This window comes from Erithacus rubecula (genome assembly GCF_903797595.1).
Source record: "Erithacus rubecula genome assembly, chromosome: 3".
NCBI lineage: Eukaryota > Metazoa > Chordata > Aves > Passeriformes > Muscicapidae > Erithacus > Erithacus rubecula.
In genome coordinates this window covers 34,623,627-34,643,367 of record NC_136689.1, presented here as the reverse complement: position 1 = coordinate 34,643,367, position 19,741 = coordinate 34,623,627, and the positions used below count along the sequence as shown (strand labels likewise).

The 19,741-nt window shown below is 37.5% G+C and overlaps 1 protein-coding gene across 2 annotated transcripts in view; it reads left to right on the top strand.

The window, feature by feature from the left end:
* The window catches only part of TBC1D5 (TBC1 domain family member 5), a 309,248-nt gene extending 292,132 nt beyond the window's left edge, over positions 1–17,116 (top strand). For both annotated transcript variants that reach the window (XM_079299429.1, XM_079299430.1), the window contains 3 exons: positions 9,183–9,262; positions 10,015–10,191; positions 16,652–17,116. In XM_079299429.1, the coding sequence (XP_079155555.1) occupies positions 9,183–9,262; positions 10,015–10,191; positions 16,652–16,945 (551 nt within the window). In that variant the 3' untranslated portion in view covers positions 16,946–17,116. The remainder of the gene's footprint in view (positions 1–9,182; positions 9,263–10,014; positions 10,192–16,651) is intronic.
* Positions 17,117–19,741: the final 2,625 nt, after the last annotated feature.

Genomic DNA, 19,741 nt, shown 5'->3' with positions numbered 1-19,741 from the left:
ATTCAGAAAAAGGTTTTTCCTGGTAACTGGTAAATGTGACATCAGTCTGATGTCTTAGAGTAGATCATGAAAAAATGTCTAAGAGACATGCACACGAGCAGCACTCAGAGGGCCTTGTAGTATCTGCTGGAAGATTCCTCTCTTGTCCTTCACATTGTGTATGGGACTGAGCTTGAGGTGTTTGTTCAACATGGAGTCAGTCTGGAATGTCTCCAAGAGCAACCTCTTGTTACATCCCAGGCTCAAGCCTGTTAAATGGCAGTTCAGGTGGCACCAGCTAATGACACTGTCTGACACCATCTGCTATTCTGTTGTCTTCAGGGTTTGGACCACATCTGCACTGGCCCGCAATTAAAGTGCAGCTTCTTAACAAAAAGTTAATTAAAGCCATGGAGAGGTATCAGCCCTCCTTAGGCAGGTACCAGTATGAGAGATTGTGGATGTTCTATATTAACTTGCCAGTTTTGTTCCAGAAAGAAAACTGCTGAGTTTCAAAGTTTTGTCTCTTTATATGGGACAGGAACCAATCCATCACCATTTTCTAGGACAGAAGAACCTACCATTTGTTTCCAACAGAGACATAGTTTCAGACCTCCAAGTGTGGGAAGGCTTACCAAATAATTAAACATGAAGCACAGGAAGTCCTTCTCATGAGAAGCAATTTAAAGGAACATTGGTCCAGTATTAACTTGGATAGGGAGATCTTTATATAGAAACTATTTTTTTGATGGGCAATTTATCAGGTTATAAAAGGGGAGAAACTAAGGTCATTCCCTGCTTGCTTTTGCTTAAGGGCAGCACTATGTAAATGTAGAAGGTAGCATCCCCAGCTAGCTGAAATTCAGAAGCAATTTAGCTGCTTTTTTTGCTGCACAGAGCCTCAGCTAATAAGCCCTGAGGATTCATACCAGTTCTGCAGAGTTAGCTCACAGGGTTCTGCTCAACACCCTAGAAATATGTGCAAAGGTACCCAATTATACAGAGGAAACATAAGTCTGCCTGGTTTTATTAATTTCACCTTCATACTGTTACTGCTTAACTTGAACCAGCTGCCAGAGGGAGATTCAGAGGGTCTCAGAAATATGTTGCTCAATATCCAGATCTTTAAATCACTTCTTATCTTGAAGGCAACATCACAAAAAACCTCTTAGCCCTGATCCACATCTAGTAAGTTTATGTTTAAGCATCATGGCTTTACTAAGCCAAAGCAAATAAATCCTTCTCTGAGCTACCCATATAGGGCTGTTGGTTTTTCCTTGTGGTGCATTTCCAATTTTACTCCTGCTGTCTGTAATATGTTGCTATGTCCTTCACCAGCATTCCAGTACATCTCTGCCCCTCCATTGTGAATTATGGAAGGGATGTGGGAAAGTTAAGTTTTAATCTCTCGTTTTTGTAAACACCACCAGCATCCTGCCTCTGGAATGGCATGTCAGCTCTCAGCTTTCATGGGTAGCCTGTAAAAACTGTATGTGTTTACAAAATGCCCAGAAGTTATGGAGTCATGGTAACAAGAGAAATTAAAACCAATGTTTTGGGAGTTCTTTGGATGGGATCACAGGACATCCTTGCCACAAACATCAAGGACTGCTGGCACTTGTATATTCGCTAGCATTTCCTGACAAATTTCTGAAAAATTTCCTGAAAAATTTCCCAGGCAAATATTGTTTGGAACACTTATTAAAAATGGTTCAAAGCCACATTTTCAATGTGATTATTGCAAGCACCATGAGCAAGGAAGGAAAAAATATAAAGATAAAGAAATAAAACTTACAGGATATAGTTGCTGGGGTAATTTTAGTTGTTGTGTGAAATAGCACCTTTAAAGGTTTAATTAGACTGATTTCATTCCTCCGTCTTCTAACAGTCAGTGCAATTGTTAAAAGGATGCATTTTATTATAAGGATATTTTACAGTGGGGAAAGGAGAGGAGAAAGTTGATTTAATGCTGAGTATTTAGGGACTGACATACTGCTCAATATAGATCTAGACACAGTGCTGGTTAAATGTATGCAAGATAGTACTGAATTCTTGTTTTATGTGTCATGTGATGAAATGAAAGGTTATGACATTTTTGTAAGGATAAAATGAAATGGAGATTATTTTGCTGCCCTGTGCTGAAATGAAATATTTCACCATTTGTTGAGTAAATAAATGCATTAAATGAGTTCTCTTATGCTTTAGACATAAATAAAATAATCCATGGTTTATAAATCCAGTGTGATTAGAAATGCTATCAGTAAAAAAGGCCACATCCAAACAGGCCCATGAGTCTAAGGGATTGATGTATCTGGTTAAGAGTAATGATGTAACATAACCTATAAAAACAGCATATAAAAAAAGAGCTGTAAGAAATTTATTAAATCAAATGCAGGCATGTTTACTGGGAAATAAGTATTTGTTGTATAGCATAGCATACAACAAATGTTTGTTGTAAAGACTTACTTTCAGACTGCAATTTCTGGTCATTTTACAGATATATATAAATACATGTATACATATATGAAGTGTAAAACTGTAATTCTTCATGTTGCATGAATTTTAACCAACTTTTTGTCTTAAGGTAGCTCTTAAGGTCAAAAATAACTGGTTCTACTCAGAATGAGCCTACTTTCTTTCATAACATCTCTGCTAGTCCTGGAAGTCCAGCTGTGGTAGGCTGGATGCTTTCAGATGCTTTCATCCCAGTAGTCTGAGTGAAAAGGAGATTAAAATGATGAAGCTTACACAGTCCCTCATTACCTGATTAACAGCTTTCCTTGCAATTTTCAGTGAATTCCCATTGCTTCCTCCCTGCTGCTCAGTGAGCCTCTCCCTTAAACTGAAGTACACTGACAATCCACTCTTTCCTTTCCAGCATCTCTTAGGCAGTGATTTCTCTTCCAGTTCCACATGTAAGGGAATAAAACCTCAGCAGAAGCTAAATTGATGTCTGACTAAATAGTTAGTTTCTCCATTATTTCCATAAATATGTGGATGTAAGGTATATGTTAAGCATAATCTGCTTAGTGTGTGCAAATTAGAGTTCACAGCTAAGAATTGATTGTGTCTTTGAGCAAGGGATGGACAAAATGACTTAATGACCCTACCAATCTCCTTTGTACATCTGCAATTCTATGCCTTGCTATGAGATGACGATTGGTAACTTTTTACTACTATTTATCTGATGTCACGAGCATGACCACACTTTAAATATTGATAAAGTGTTGGTGTTCTGCATAACATGTGAACCAGAAGTATAAATACATCACTTATATTCAACACTTTATAAATACATCATTTATATTAAAATAAATGTTTCAAAGAACATAGATAATTTCACAGATAATTTCATACTTTTGATTTTTAGGATCTTTCAGTTCTTTAAGACTCAGGTGTTGCTAAGTAGTGCTTTTAATATAATGTGTAATTGTTACTATAAATCCTGACATTCACAGTGAGACAGTTAAATGACAGCTAGGCTACTTAGCAGTGTCAATACTTAGATTACAAACACTATTGTTTTAGAAGTAAATTTAACTCCTCTCATTTGTATTTTTAATGCTGGAAGGAAAATGCCATAGTTGGAAACATCCTGAGTTGCATATAAAACAGCTATATCACTATGTCATACAGCATTGTCTTGCTGGAAAGGCCACAAACCAGTGTTAAGGTCTGGAGTTCATTTTCATGCTCCTCAGACCAAGTTCAGGTAGGAAAGCAGTATTTGTTGTGAAAAGAGGGAAAGATTGATTATCAGAAGCTAAAGTCCCAGTCTGTCCTTAATGTTCTTGAAAAGACATGTTCTTACTACCACAAGTGTATTGTGCAGGGAATGTTGGAAACATTTTCTGTAAACCCTGATTTCATACAGACAATCTTACAAAAGTACTGGAATATGGTCCAGAGAGTTGACTGTGCCTTGACATATATGGGAACCACTGGCATTTTTTGGTTTTCCTCTTCTGAAAAAATAAAGAGGTGCAGTAACATCCTCAGTTCCCTCCCTCCTCCTGCCTACAATGGAACTGAGAAGGTACTTTTGCATTCTGAGTTTGAGCTCTCTTCTCAGTAGTGAAAAAAAGGTGAAAAAAGTCGATTTAACATGACCCTGGCACTGTTTCTTGTTCACAAGTCATTGATCAGGAGCTGGTAGTAGAAAAGCAGCATTCGTAATACAGCTTGCAGCTATTTCGAGTTAGCTCCTCTCAGCAGGAGTCATCTTCCTGGAAAGGGCCCACGGAGACCAGCTTAAAATAGAAATCATTAGGAGGGAGATGCACTGCGAAAGCAGCAGTGGGGAGAAAACAAAGAACCTCAGAGAAGTTTGGTTCTCTCCACATCCATCTGATTTTATGTCAAGTGTGTTTTGTGCCTTCATCTGGCAGGGTGTTTGTCTCCCACCTCCTCGGTGAAAGGGAAGAGATGCAGATTTGTCTTCTGGATGGATGGGCATGAAGAATGCCTGAGGGGACCTTGTCTACAGCAAACAAGTTTTCCCATTCATTTAGTGCAGCTCTGGTTTGGTTTCTTGCAAAATCTGTGTTGAATGCAAGCAAAATTTTCAGTGAAAGTTACTTTATTTAATAAGCCTCTAAAGTAATTATGCTAAACCTAATAGCTTTTCCACATTCAGAGAGAAATTTTTTGAATAGCCCCTTTCCCTGGCCTGGGAACTCAGCAGTGACTGCTCACACCATCATGCAATATGGAGCATTTCAATCATCACACAGCATAAGCTTTCTCTAATTTTCCTGCTGTGGATGTTTTTCGTCTTTCATTGCTATAGATAGCACGTCTTCAGTTTAAAATTTAGCAATTAATTTAGAGGAAGGAAATAGAAATCCTGATTTTTATATTACTTCTACAGTGAATATGCATGTGAAGTGATTCACAATTTGCCATAACTGTAAGAGCAAGAAATGAAAAATATATATTCATCTTAATTCTTAGCTGTTTCAACTGTTGCTAAAAACTCACTACCTACAGCATTTCTCATTTTTTTTTTTTAAAAGAACATCAATGCAATCATTTGCATGTTCCTATTCTGCAGTTGTAGCTGGATTTAAAGTACATCAAGGCAGCTGATCAGAGTCTCACTCAGGAAGTAATTATTGATTTACTGATCTAGTATTTATCAAACTTAAACGAGTCTCCTCATTTTTAAAAAAGTACCCAAAATTAATTCTAATTCATTATATAAAAGGCATCCTTTGAGATGTGAATCTGGTTTGAGGGTATCCATCAAAGTGGATAATGTTGCTGACTTTTGAAGAGAACAACTGGTTTAACAGCTCTGGTGTTTCTGAGGCTTAGTCAGGATCACAGTCAGGGTATGACAGTTCATTTTGTGATAGTCAGATATTTGTTAGCACTACTTTGAAACAAATCCAGAGTCTTGTAATGGCAGTCTGGTATCTCGTACATCTCACAGCAGTGCTCTGACCACCAGGTGAGAAGTTGCAAAATTCACTTTTTGTTTTCCTCTACTAAGAAATTCATTGAATAAAGAAATACTGTCTTTTTCTGCAGAAAACATTTGGCATCAGCTAAATGAAATCTCAAAAGAAAGAGAAAAAAAAAGACCAAACAAGGTAGTCAGCAATATTTAACCTTAACCCAAGTTTTCTGTGTATGATAGGATTTTGATAACTTTTGAATAGCAACAGCTATCCCAATAGATGGATATTCATAGCACAGAATCAAACTGGATTCAGTTTTGAATAATATAGAAATCACATAATAGGTTTGTTAGATTCATTGTATCAGTGGGGGGGTTTTAAAGATAGGAAGGTGTTTTCACTTCCAAATTGGCATCCTCAGCATTTTTTAAAGATAAGTTACTTTTTTCTTTAAAACAAAGAAAAAGAAAAAGAAAAAGAAAAAGAAAAAGAAAAAGAAAAAGAAAAAGAAAAAGAAAAAGAAAAAGAGAGGTGTGAGGTACTGATATAGAGCAGCAGATAAGGAAGAAAAATCAGTATGTGGCAAATTCATTCATATACATGAAGCACTTCTCTCAAAGTACAGTAACATCTCCTGTGAACAAAGAATAATTAAATTACACATCTCTGCTTAAAGTAGAAGTCCTTCAGCTGAGTAATATCATATCAAATATGCTTCCTAGCACTCTTGAAACAGTATCTTTTAAAGTGGTTCTAGTTGCAAGGATATCTTTTGAAATACACAGAGGTATAATAACCTTTTGTCTGCATTTGAGAGCTTGTTTTCCCTCTTCATCTCAGCAACTGACAGCCCTATGAGGTCCCCCCAGCAGTGGGAAAAGCTTGGATGGGAGTCCCCCAGTGAGGATGCTGTGCCCTGGCACAGCCATTCACGGGAGAGCAGCTGCAGAGCACATACCAACTTTCTTGCCATCCCTCCTCTTCCCACCTCTCTTTCCAGTCTACATGGATTTCAAAGGGTGCTCCCAGCAAAAGGATGTGATCAAGGAGGCACTCATGCAAAATCACATTGCCTGTATGCTTTGCTCATCTAAGGATTATTTTTTAAATTCCTCCCTACTCATTAGCCAGGGAAAAAATGAGCACTGGTAAATTTGGGTTTCACTTACTCGAAAGTTAAAAAGATTTGCATTCAAAAGAGATGAGGGCAGCAGATTAGAAGCCATATGCACTTCAAGGACATATTTAAGAACAGGATTCATTGCCAGTTCCACAAGGAATTCTCCCTTCCATTTCATTGCACTAGAGAAGGACATCCCAATTTATGCCTTTATGCCTCAGTTGCTACTTATTGCCTGTATTTCCTACCTTTTTGCTCCTAATATTTTTTCCTCTGAAGTTAATATTAAAATCTAGCATTAATCTTGCTGAAGTAAATATGTGATGATGCAAACATTTCTATTAATTTTTACTATTGGATAACTATCATATTCCATTAGTAAGTTTTTCAAAAATTCTCAAAGTACTGGTTCATCAAACATGGTTACAACTGAGTTTTATAGTGATGCTAAATTATTTTCCATATTTTTTTAAATACTGAGTTACAAAACATCTCCAAAGAACAGTAATAATAGAGTACTTCCACATCATGTGGAATACCTTTTAGCTTTTGTTTTCTTGCTCTTGTTGTCCCAAATTTTTTAGATTTCCTTCATTTAGTCTTCAGCAGTTTAGAGGTTTGCTTTGAATTATTTTCTTGGTCTATCTGCTTAGTCAGTATTCATGCTCTAGTTTTTTAATGTGTGGTTTAATTTATGTGGGGATCACACTTTTCTTTCTAATGCTGAGAAATGGAAAAGAGAGTTGAATTCAGTGATTCACACTGTCCTGCCTATGAAGGTTTAGATTTCTGATGTTTCAAATTCTGAACCTTTTAAATTAAGGAAATTGTGCATTCTTTGAAACAGTGGAAAACAGAATGTAAGATATTATTTAATAAATAAATATGAATATATTTTACTTACCAAATTGAGGGACTAGAGAAATGAGATGTAAAATTTTTTTAAAAAGCAAGTAAAATGTTGCAATAATTATGGATTTTCTCCATTCAAGCTGCTACATATTTTCAGAAAGAGCTGGGTTTTTATTATTTCTGGTTTTCATAATACAGTGTCTTTCTTGTGTAAAATTGTTTAATTGAGCAACAATTTGACAATTGTACCACATTGCTGCAGGACATTCACTCTGTAGTATAGTAGTATAGATAATGTATAAATGTAGTATGTAGTGTAAATAATGTGTCCTAAATAATGTGAGCATAGATCTCCTTATGCAGGCAGGCTGCTTATGCAAAGCCGAGTTATGGTGCCTTCACTGATGTTTTTGACCTTGATCACATCCCCTTGACTTCTGTCAGCTATTTCCATTCATGCTCTAGATTCTTTCACTCTTTCTACATCTCAGATTGCTTTTTAGCAGTTCATTTAGTACTGAGGCATGGATCCTTTCTCCTTTTTGCCCTTTCCATTCCTCTTTCATGCCCATTACTGATTTCTGGCCCCAACTCAATTTCAAACTTGTGTTTATACACAAGTTTTAAATCTACCTCTCCACTTCTAATCTTTCTTCTTGTCCTGTCTCCCACAATCTCATTGTTTTGCTATTTATTCTTCAAACACAAAGCTCATACCAAATTACTCAATGCTTCTATTTGAAATTTTATATTGTGTCAGAGTTGGCAGTGTCATCATATTTGTCCTTGTCAGGATCATCTGTTAAAATAGTTCTGGCTTTTCACTGATTTGGGCTCTGAGCATGCAGGATGTTGTTAAAAACAAACAAATGCAATGTAGGTGTGGATTAATGGTACAAAGCTCTAATTGTGAAGTATACTCAAGAGCAACAAAGCATTCTTCCAAAATGAGTGTATTGGAGGGATTTGGGCTCAGTCGGTGTATGTAAAACAGGAGTGGCACAAAGGAGTATCCTGTCATTTTCAGTTGACAGATACCATCTCATTCTGCCAATCTCTCAGGAGGAATTCCTAGTATTCCCTAAAGAGGAGGAAAGTAGGAGCTAGGAGGCCAGAGAATAATCTGAGTCTGCAGAGTTATTGCAGTTCCTCTGGGCTGTGTTGGAGTGTGGCACTGCCTGAGGTTGTCTTCCTGCAAACACCCTATACCAGGCTGGTGAAATGCATCCTTGAAGGACCACACTGTGGGTATGGAAGGCAAGAGTCTCCTGCAGAGCTGGTACTGCACTGCTCCTTCTGTCAAATAAGTTTTGCTCAGTTCTGGGTCTTCTACCTAAAAGAAGAGAATAGAAAGGGAATTAAACTTTTTGTAGTCCTTCTATAAAGAAGAGTATTCTAGCATCTGCAGTGGCCATGGGATCAAGATGAAGATTGCTGTGCTTTTACCTAAACCTTTCTATGAAATGTGGCATATTTCTCTAACTGCTTTTAAATGTTTTATAAAGCATTTTCAAGTTCAAAACTGTATGTAACACAGAGGCTGGTGTGGTCTTCTAGGGGCCAGGAGTAGCCTGAGTTCCTTGGTACACAGGGCCAACAGAGGTCCTGCAGGAGCAGAGCATTTCTGTGGCTTTGGCAACAGTGCCAGACTCAGGCTGGCCTCACCTCTGCAGATAATAAGGATGTTAGTCTCTAGGTTTGGATACAGAACTGTGCTTGCAGGTCACAGGAGTCTGTTTTGAAAGGATCAGTCAGCAGTAAGTAACAGCACATTAGAGTTTATTTAGGGTGTTTTCTCTCTTTATCTTTCTTTTCTTTTGATGTTACAGGAAATATTCAGGAAGTCATTTTGCAAGAGCGCTTGGAAAAAGAAGATGAAATTCTGGTTTCCTTGGCTGGTTTGAAGCAGGTATTACTATTGCTTAGCTTAACTTCCCTGTGCCCTTCAGAACTATTAATCCTTTCTCCTTTTTTCTCCTATGTTATTCTTTCTATATACTGCTGTTTTGTCTTCTTGTAGCTGTTTTACTGGTGCATCAAACCTTGTGGTATATTTTTATTTGTAACAATAAAACTCAGCTATAAAGACTTCAAAGAACTTTTACAGTATTTGCTCCTGTGGAAGTTTTGGAGGCCTCAGATCAAAACTAAAGAAGTGCAACACCAAGTGCTAGACTGAAGCCATGCTATCATTTTTCTGAATGCAAAACGTACTTGCTAGACATCAACTATGCCTGTGTCCTCATTATTTCATTTTGACAACACTTGAATATCATTGAATTAAAGGAAAAAATACTACATACCAATAAAAAAAAAAAAAAGCATCTGTAGCTCTGTTTATACTACCTCTGCTCCCTCAAAATACATTTAGGAAGAGCAATGTGATATGTGTTAAACCTATAATGAGGCAGGAGGTCATATTAACAGTTTTATTCTCTTTAGATTTCCTTGATAGTTGTTTTCCAGACTCTAATAAAAAACATTTCACTCTTGTTTCTATTTTTAACCTAATATAGGTATGAATATTGACTTGCTTCCTGTCTTTTCAAAGCTGATATTTTGGGGAAATTGTTTATAAAAGCAATCTGCACAGGGCTTTAGAAAATGTAGAATTCATCCCAGTTTTTAACTTACATCCTTTCCCCTCCTATTCAACAACAGATCAAGGATATCCTGAAGGGTTCATTGCGTTTCAACCAGAGCCAGCTGGAAGCTGAAGAAAATGAGCAAATCACCATTGCTGATGATCATTACTGTTCCAATAATCAGAACAAGGGGGCAGGTGATGTCCTAAAGGGACCTGTCGTGACAAAGCAACAGTTCATCTCAGGACAACAGGTAAAATAAATGCATCTCAAGCAGGCCATTGATGGCCTTCCATTTTTTGGAGATTTCCTCTAACATGTCCAGACATTACATGGGACACACCAGTGTTCCTGGTCCATATGGAGAGTGGGTTAAAAGTGTATCTCTAGCTACTGTCCTGCTCTGATCAATTATTTTTATTGTAGACACACAGATGTTGAAGTCCAAGTTTTAGGCAGTGTTTGGGGGGAGTTTTTTCACACAGTTGAATCACAGAATCACAGATCAATTTCCTACTAAAAAAAAAAAAAGTGAAAACTGCAGGTAAATGTTCCCATACCAAATGTTCCCACATGATTACTCTCATTGTCCTTGTCCTCCAGGATCCCATTATGTAAGAGCTGATTAACTGCATTGCAGTGTATTCATGGCCAGTGCCAAAAAGGAAATAGCAAGGAGGTTGCTTTTACCTTCTACTTCATTGTATTGACTTTCTCCTTGAATGTGTAAACAGTATTTTCACATGCAAAGCATACAGTCATAGGACAAGTTCATAGGCAAAGGGCCCTCTCTGTCTAAGAGTCAGTCCAACCCAACCATGATCTTAAAAGTAGTTTTGTGTCTGCTCATTTCTATGTTGGAGTTCTATTAAGTCTGACACCCTGCTGCTGATGCTCACACTCATAAATCAGTGGCAGCACTATCACCTCAAAGTCTAACTGAGTGCAGTCAGTTCACTTTTGGCAAAAAATTTGCTTAGGAGCTACAGGAAATATTTATTCATTTTCAAATAACGACACAGGGTCATTTTGATTTATTACACACAATCCCCCTGATTTAGAGCACTCTATGTTCAAAAACATGTTTTAATTATACTTTGGTATTAGAGGCAATACCAAGATTTATTTTTTTATACTCAGTAGTGGCAAAGAGCAAAGATTTGTTAGAGAGTTTTGATTGTTATCTTAGCTGTTGCCACCACAATCATTATTTTTTGCCATAATAAAGCTATAGGTTAAACTGATACAGTATATAATGTCCTCCTATTTTTGCCCTTCATCTTCTAGTTTTTATATGAAGTACCTCTTGTTTTCTTCCCAAAAAGGCAAATAGTGTTTTTTGGATGGTTTTTCTCTTCTAGAAACTAGAAGGTAGAATGTCATATAACATGGCAGCAAGCTCTGTGTGTGTGTGTGTGTTTGTGTGTGTGTGTGTGTGTGTGTGTGTGCAGACCCTACTGGTGCTGGAGAAGCCCTTACTCAGAGGCTGGTCTGATTTTCAGAGTGATGTACAGTGATACAGTGATGTCTGGGCTTATACCAGTGTGTAGTCAGGGTATTTACACCCATCCCCAGGAGCTGAGTGACATCCATTTCAAGGCTGCTCATAAGTCAACTATGAATAACGTGAGCAGAGGTTGTACAAGCTGAGCTGCTGCAGAGCATTAATGAGGCATTAGCACTGCTTGGTTTATATTTGGGGGTTCAGTATATTCATATGGATCAACATCCTGTCCTCTTCTGGAAATTCTGGAAATAACAAGCAACAGCACCTTTGACAGAAAGAAAAAGATTAGTGTTAGAAATGGCACTCCAGGAGGACTGGTTGTATCCTTAGTTAGTTAATTAGGGGTAGTTTGTTTGTCTGTCTGCCTACCTACCCCCTGGTTAGTCTGTGTTGTTTCCAAGCCCTTCATCTTTAACCTCCGTGCATAAAATCAAACCAAAAGAGGAGAGCTTTGTACCCCTTTTAATAAAAACCAAGAAAATAAAACTGTGGAACAGTGGACTGTGATATTAGACTGTTAATTGATGGGCTCAGTTGTTGGCTCAAACCAGGCCAGGCATTTTAGCTCTCCTGAAGAAAAGAGTCTGCACTGGTGCCCTGGGTCATGCTGGGAGTACTTACTGAGAACTGTAGGGGGACTAAAAAACAGCCACTTCTAAGCATTTTAATGCATTTCTTGCTAAATAAGTTTCTACTCTATTTGCATTTTCCGTGACTGTGGTAATGCATGTAATTCTATTTGGTGTGATTTGTACTGTAGAGATTGTTCTTTGCTGAAGTTACAGGGTTATTTTCTAGGACAGCTGGAACAGTTACAGGTATAGCTATTCTGTAATTGAGATTAAAATCTGGTCTTTTGTGCTTGGTTGTTATGTAAGTATAAATTATTTATCATCTTTGCTTTTTTAAAAGTGTTCTTCCTCTTTTTTGTTTCAAAATCCCTTTCTGCAAAATGAGGATAAGGATACAGCCCTTCTTTAGAAAGGAAAGCTGCAAAATTAAAAATGCAAAAGAATATTAAAGACTAAAAGAAATCAAGCATTTTTTGGAATGTTTGGCTTTGGTAGCAGCATGCAGTTGACAAACAGAAGGCTTCTGTTGCTAAATAATGAATGATAATTAACACATTATCTTGCCTTTATGTCTGTTCAAAAAAGGAGGCAAAATGAGCTACTGTTCTTCTAAGCTTTCTTGAATTGTATCCTTGCAGTTAGTTTTAACTCATTCACAGTGTGAAGGAAAATGAAATAAGCCTGGTCCTAGTAGCTGATATTCATCAGGAAAAATTGTTTGGAGAAGCCATATGGCAATGGGCGTAAGGTTGTTAACTTTCAAAGCTACTGGAAGTATAATTCTGTCATTTTTCATTTATTCAGTAGTGGCAGCAGATGGGAGAAAACATGCTTCACGTCAGCATGAGTTTCCTGAAACAGAAACAGGCGAAAGAAGAAGGAAGGAGGTATTTTACCTCTGGAAATATCAGTTCCAAAATACCAGTGTATGCTAGGGATAGGCAAACATTTACAGGAAGCCCTTTTACAGGATTTTGGGGTCAATATCTCTGCTTTGCTGCTTCTCAGTTACTTCAGTGAGCTATAGGTCTCCTTAATCAATCTAAAAAGTGTGGGTGGCATGAAGAGTACTGTTAGGAAGCTCAACAGCACCAACAAGAAATTTGAATGAGTGGTTTCTTTCTTTTATTAAAGAGCATGATGCTTTTTCAATTGCACTAGAGCACACTCTTGAAAGCAGAATTTAGGAAACTGGGGAGTGCCAGAGACAAAAATACTGATCTTGCTGGGCGAGTGTTTCACTAAGTAAGATCTGTGTCACCCTACGCAAGGTGGAGGTGTGAGGGCTGTGAGGACTGAAATAAAGGAGTCTTGATAGCTTGGAATAATAAAGGGTATAATTTTGAGAAATGAGACCGTACTGCATTCCCTGAGAGGTTTTAAATAGAAGTGTGGAAAGAGGCCAGGTGAATTAAGTGGCAGTGGATGTTTAGAGGAATGTATATTTCTGTTGTACTGGGCGGGGGGTGGGAACAAAGTGCTGAAATTTTGACTATAGCATTTAGAGCTCCCAAAAAAGTATTAATGCAGGCTGGAGGATTAGGGATTGAGAACAGCCCTGCTTTACAAGACTGGGAAATACTGGTGGATGAGAGGCTGAACATTTCCCAAATGTGCACTCGAGCCCAGAAATCCAACTGTACTTGGTCTGCATCCAAAGCAGCATGGCCAGCAATCAAGGGTGGTGATTCTGCCCTTCTGCTCCCCTTGGTGAGACCCCACCTGGAGCACTGCATTCAGCTCTGGGATCCCCAGCACAAGAAGGACAAGGACCTGTTGGAACAGGTCCAGAGCAGTGTGACAAAGATGATTAGAGGGCTGGAGCACCTCTCCTATGAAGACAGGCTGAGAGAATTGGTGATTTTCAGCCTGGAGAAGAGAAGGCTCCTAGGAGACCTAATTGTGGCCATTCAGTACTGAAAGGGGGGCATGGAGACAAATTTCTTAGCAGGGCCTGTTGCAATAGAACAAGGGGCAAGGGTTTGGAACTAAAATAGGGTTGATTTAGATTAGATCTAACAAATTTTTTTTTTTTTTTTGTGATGAGAATGGTGTGATACACTGAAACAGGTTTTCCAGAGAGGTTGGTGGGTGCCCCATCCCTGTAAACATTGATGGTCTGGTTAGACAGCTCCCAGCAACCTGGTCTAGTTGAAGACATCCCTGTGCCTCGCTGTTGGAGTTGGACTATGTGACCTTTAAAGGTCACAAAATCCCACCCTGTTCTGTGAATCTGTGTTGATGCTGTGTGCTGCCTGTGTCCTCAGCCCCCTGGAGATGGCAGCTGACTCACTGACAGCTCGTGGAGACAGCATTTCAAACAGACAAGATGAAAGCAAAAGGCTAATTACTAACAAATGATGTCTCAGCTCAGAAGTGTTTAAACAGTGAAGTATCTCTCCTTGTAGGATAGAACTCTGTGGTTTTAACTTCATAGAAACTGCTTGAAGTTTTTGACATTTGAACTACTCTGGTTCTGCAGTATCTGGAGGGTTGGAGATCAATTTTGATTACACTCAGAAAAGGCTAGTTGTTGATCTTTTTAAGACCAATCTGTTGAATTTTGTATTAATTTTTTTTTGTATTATTTATTATTATCTGTGAGAACAGAGTTACTATCTAAAATAATAGGTGCCAGTTTCTATCAGTGTGATGACTGTCTTACATTGGGACAGGTAAAATTTTAACCAATGCTCTGGACTCCAGATACTTCCATTTGAATTATAAAGTACTAAAATTAGTTCATTACAAAACAGAATATTTTATGTAATTAAATCTATAGTAATATTAATTATATAATATTATTATACCTGCATACTTGTAGATAATACACAAAAATTATAAATTACGAGAACAGGATATTTCAAAATTTACTAGAAAGGGAGGTATTTGAGCACAAATAAAAATATAAATTGGAAGCACAATTTTGTATTTGAATATATTCTCCCATTCAGCTGATATTTATCTTGATTGTGACTTTTAAAAACTAATGACCATGTAAACAACAACCAAAGACTGCCAGCTCCCTCATTCTGTCTTACAGTCATTCATAATCAGGTGAGTTTTGCTTCCTGAGCTACTCTACAGCACCATTTCAAGAACATTCTGATCAACAATCAGTAATAAAAACGAGAAAATAATTTTCAGCTGTAATAATAAAAATAAATGTTGCTTGTTGCCATGGATTCTGTAACTGCAGTTGTGGCTTGCTGATGTTTGTGGCTCCAGTTTTAATGCCATACTGTAGTTTCACTTTTATCTCATTCAGATTATTTCTGAGGTTTTTTCTTTTCTGTAACTGCTTGCTTTTTTGTTGTTGTTGTTGTTGTAATATCTGTAATCGTTTTAATCTCTTTTCACCCCAGAATGAATTTACCTTTTTTTTTTTTTTTTTTTTTTTTTGTGGAAGACTAACAGCTGAGGGGTTTGTATTGCCACAAATGTGAACATATACATTTCCCTCTACTTCTCCTTTTTCTCAGTCTTGCATTCCTGTAATGAAATATATTGGCTTGAACATCCCACCACTTCAGGATGCCTGTACCTACAGGCTGTTTGGCAGGTTGCATTATTATTCTGAAAAAAATCTGTGTGAAAGCAACCAAGAAAGCAGTCAGGTTCTTGCCAGAGGAAGATGGCACTAGACAGAAGCTGAATGCAGCTGTTGGAGAAGGAAACAAAGTGTTGTCCATTTGGGTTGCAACCAAGCTAAAAGGCTGCCAGTTTTCAACAAGTGAGAAACCCCTCTCTACTGTGCATGGCAGTCTCTGACTGGAAAAGCTGGGACTCTCAGTGTGGCTAGTATTGTAGAATATAAGATGGAGTTTTCTGATGCACTGATGTGTGGTCTTGAGCCACTACTTAATAGCTCAGGGACACACATTTCCCAAGGTCTAATCACTCAGAATTTGGATTCCAAGATCCTCATTTTCTGGAAGAGTTAGGAAATAATCAACAACACTAACCCTGGAAGCTCTGGCAGCCCTGTTTTTTTGAACCCAAACAGGTGCACACTAAGTCAGGTTATGGGTGGTTCAGATTCTACAAGTCAAGGTTTTACTAGGAAATTTTATATCAAACCATTCTCCTGACAAGCTCCAAAACACTACTGTACATGCAAACCAGCAAAGAATTCAAGACTGCTTCACTAAATACTGCAGAAACCCACTTTAATTACTGAAAATGTTCACACCTGTAATGTATGTGTTTGCTGCTTGGCTGCTGTGGTCACTACGTGGATGCACTATGATGGTGAGACATGTAAGACTGTTAGATTAAAATATGTATTTTTAAAGTGTTACATTTTTATGCTTTTTAAAATTAGCTGGGTTTGGTCTGAGCATGGTGCTAATATACCAAGATTGAGGTTTGATCCCTGTGTGGGCCATTCACTTAAGAGCTGGACTCAATGATCCTTGTGAATCCCTTCCACTCAGAATACTCTGTGATTCTGCGAAATAACAAATTATATAATCTAAAGTTAATATCCACTTTTTCTTCACTTTATTCATGGCCACTTTTGGATAATAATTATTCCTTTGTCCCATTCCCATATGCCTGACATGCTTCATAATCCTCATTAAGTGGTAACACTGGTGCTCACTTTAAGTCCTTTCTGTGCTGTTGTTTCACAGACTACGACTGATTCGAGCACTAGTGAGAGCAAGAGTGCTGATGACTATATCATGGTTTCCAAAGAAGAGGAAAGAAGTAAAAGTGCTGTTCCAGAGCCAGTGCACGTCCCTCAGGCACACAAGGAGGCAGCAGGGAAGCCAGAAGCTCCATCTCGTTCTTCTTTGATATTTTCTGACCCTCTGATGGGTTCCATTTCAGCCTCATCCAGCAACCTGAGCTCCAGCCCTGATGACAACAGTAGTAATAACAGCAAAGATTCTGACTTTGCTATTGTCAGCCCACTGGACATCTAAAGAAACAGGGTAGGAGAGTCTGGGAAATCTGTCATTACAATTCAGCTCTAATTTCTGTGATTCCACAGGGTGGATAGTTCTTTGGATTACAAGGACAGAAAATAGATAAAGGTAACCCATTTCAGCTGCCAAAAGCCTAAATTAAAATAAAAAGGCAAACAAACAAAAAAACCACATAAATTTACTACTTTTAAAAAATAATATATACATTTTAATAACTGCCTTAAAGAAAAACCCAGTAAAACCCAGTTCTAATATACAGTTATTATTAATTATGCTGTTACCTTACTTAGGAGCTTTGTTACTGTAGAACTGCTGCTTTCCCAAAACATAGAATAGTATATGCCAGGTGCCATAATGGAAATGTGTGGATATTTGGCATCTGACCTGAAGCAGAAAAGACAGGCTAGATTTAATATTGCCTTTTACAAAATACTCTTGACTGGGTTTTCTGTGTAGGAAAGGGTACTCTTTCTTAAGAGACTGTGATTAGAGAAATAGGGAATGAGTATCAAAAAGATTAAAAGTATCATCCTGGTAGGAAGTTTGTTCTCTCTTGAGGAATCCTAGTTTCTTCATTTTCATCTGGCAATAGCCTGGGGTGTGTTCAGGGCAGAGGTTTGTGTAGTTGTTCCTCAGTGCTTACAGGAGATTATGTGACAAACTCCTTGAGAATGGGAATTTACACAACAGAGCCTTATTTGCCTTTGTCTACTTTCCCCCCTTGAGAGTTCCCAGTTCATCTCTTTCCCTCTTTATCTTTGTCTACTTTTACTACCCCTGGCATGATTTTTTCAACTTTACTCAGACTACCACAGTTAAAGCAGTAGGTGCAAGGGAAATAACAGTGTTTCATAATGTAGACCTGAGCTGGTTGAACAAAAGCTTGCTCAAGTATGATAACTTACCAGAGAAGGTTGCAAAGTGAAATGAAATGTTCATAATTAAAAGCACTTTATGTCTCATTGCTATGATCTTCTATACACTCTGTTTACATATATTCCTATATGATTTCCTTATTTCTGATCAGAAACATAATGGTGCAGCAGCATTAACCAACAGAACATTTTGAATTAACTCTCTTACTTGTTTTTTTTATGGAAAAGTGTGTTTCTTTCTCATCAAGTCCATAGTACATTTAATAACAGCTTTTTTCAAGTAGTTAAGGGGGGCTTTCTGTACTCTCTGATCTCTGCTGGAATTCAACTCTGTTTGGAAAACAAACAGGTGATGAGTAGATCTCTCTTCTTGAAGGATCTACACAGAGTTATCTTGAGGGAGGAATGTTAGTATGTCACTCTGTCATAGCAGCAAAAAAAAAGCATTATTTGCTTTTAAGATGCATATACATTATACCATGCAACAACTTCCTATTTGCATGGCAAAGCTTGTGTTTGTTCCAAGTTATGAAATTGTAGTTATTTGCTGCTTAGTCTGTAACTGTAAATGAAGTACCCTATCCCAAAGATGAGGTGACATGTAATTTTCTGGTCTTAGATTTTACAAGGTCTATGTCGGTGACTGAACTGAAGAGTTAATTGTTTTGTAATTACATGGTAGCTGCCATCCTTACATGTTCAAAAGCCACCATGTAGTTCTTCAGAAATGATTTGTGCCTTGTAGAATGTTAAAATGCTAGAATGTTATGAGCAGGCATAGCATCACACCTCTCTGCAACAGAGTGATGTGAACAATCAGATGACTATTTAGATGAATGATCTTAAGTGCATAACATTTTGGAGAGGTGTTTATTTTGGTTTAATTTTAAGCATCATAAAATATCACTTTGGAATTTCAGCATGCATGCCTGTCTCCAGTTTATTTTATTACCCTGAGTTTGCATGAATAGCAGGGGATTGGGTGGCTACTTGATTTATTTAGGTCTTTCAAGCTTCTTTAGCCTCAACCTACACAGCAAGGCTTGTGGTGCCATCAGCAAAGGGTGACTGTTGAAGAAGTACCTGTGGAAAAAGGAAAGAAATATTCTGGGGACAGAGAGAGAAGTTTTATATTCTGTGATACATAAACCTTCAAAGATTCCAGTAGCTTGGCAGGACAAAATGTTTTTACTTCTTTTTTATTTTTTTAAGCATCGGTCTTTTGATTTCTATTCTAGCGGGTCGTTCAGGGATCACGTTGCTATTTTCTTGAACAGTCTCATTGCCAACAGAAGAGTGTGATTTGTACAGGTTTTTTATTTTTGTAAATTAGTTGTATCTTTAATATTGCATATTTTAAAACAGTAGTAAAATTATATAAAGATTTGGGGAGTGTCTAAGAAGAATCAGTGAATACCGATGACCTGAATGTGTATCATGCCATGGGATATGATAAAAATCTTCAAAAGCAGAGAGATGATAATACAAATAAGATCACAGTAACTCCAGCAAATGAATCTGCTTTGGTTGTGCCATGTCCTTCCACATCTCAAATATGTTGTCTCTGATATTTGATCATAGTGCAGAGATAGTTAAAAGTATTTTAGTATATTTGTTAAGTTAGAAACTTGTAAGTTGGATAAAACATCAAATCATCACTCTGTTTTGTGTTATGTTAAGAATATACTGAAAGAGAAATTGTCATTTTAAATAGAAGATTATTCTTTTTCTCCAAAAATGACCTGCTCATAATGTTCATGGATAACAATAATCAGATAGAAAATTTATAAACATTGCAAATTGCTGACAAAACTAATGCAGCATTAAGATTGCTGATCTGAGACTGTTTTACTGTATCTCACATCTGTAATTTATTACTTTAAAGTCTCTTGCATGTCATGTCAGTATATATGTACTG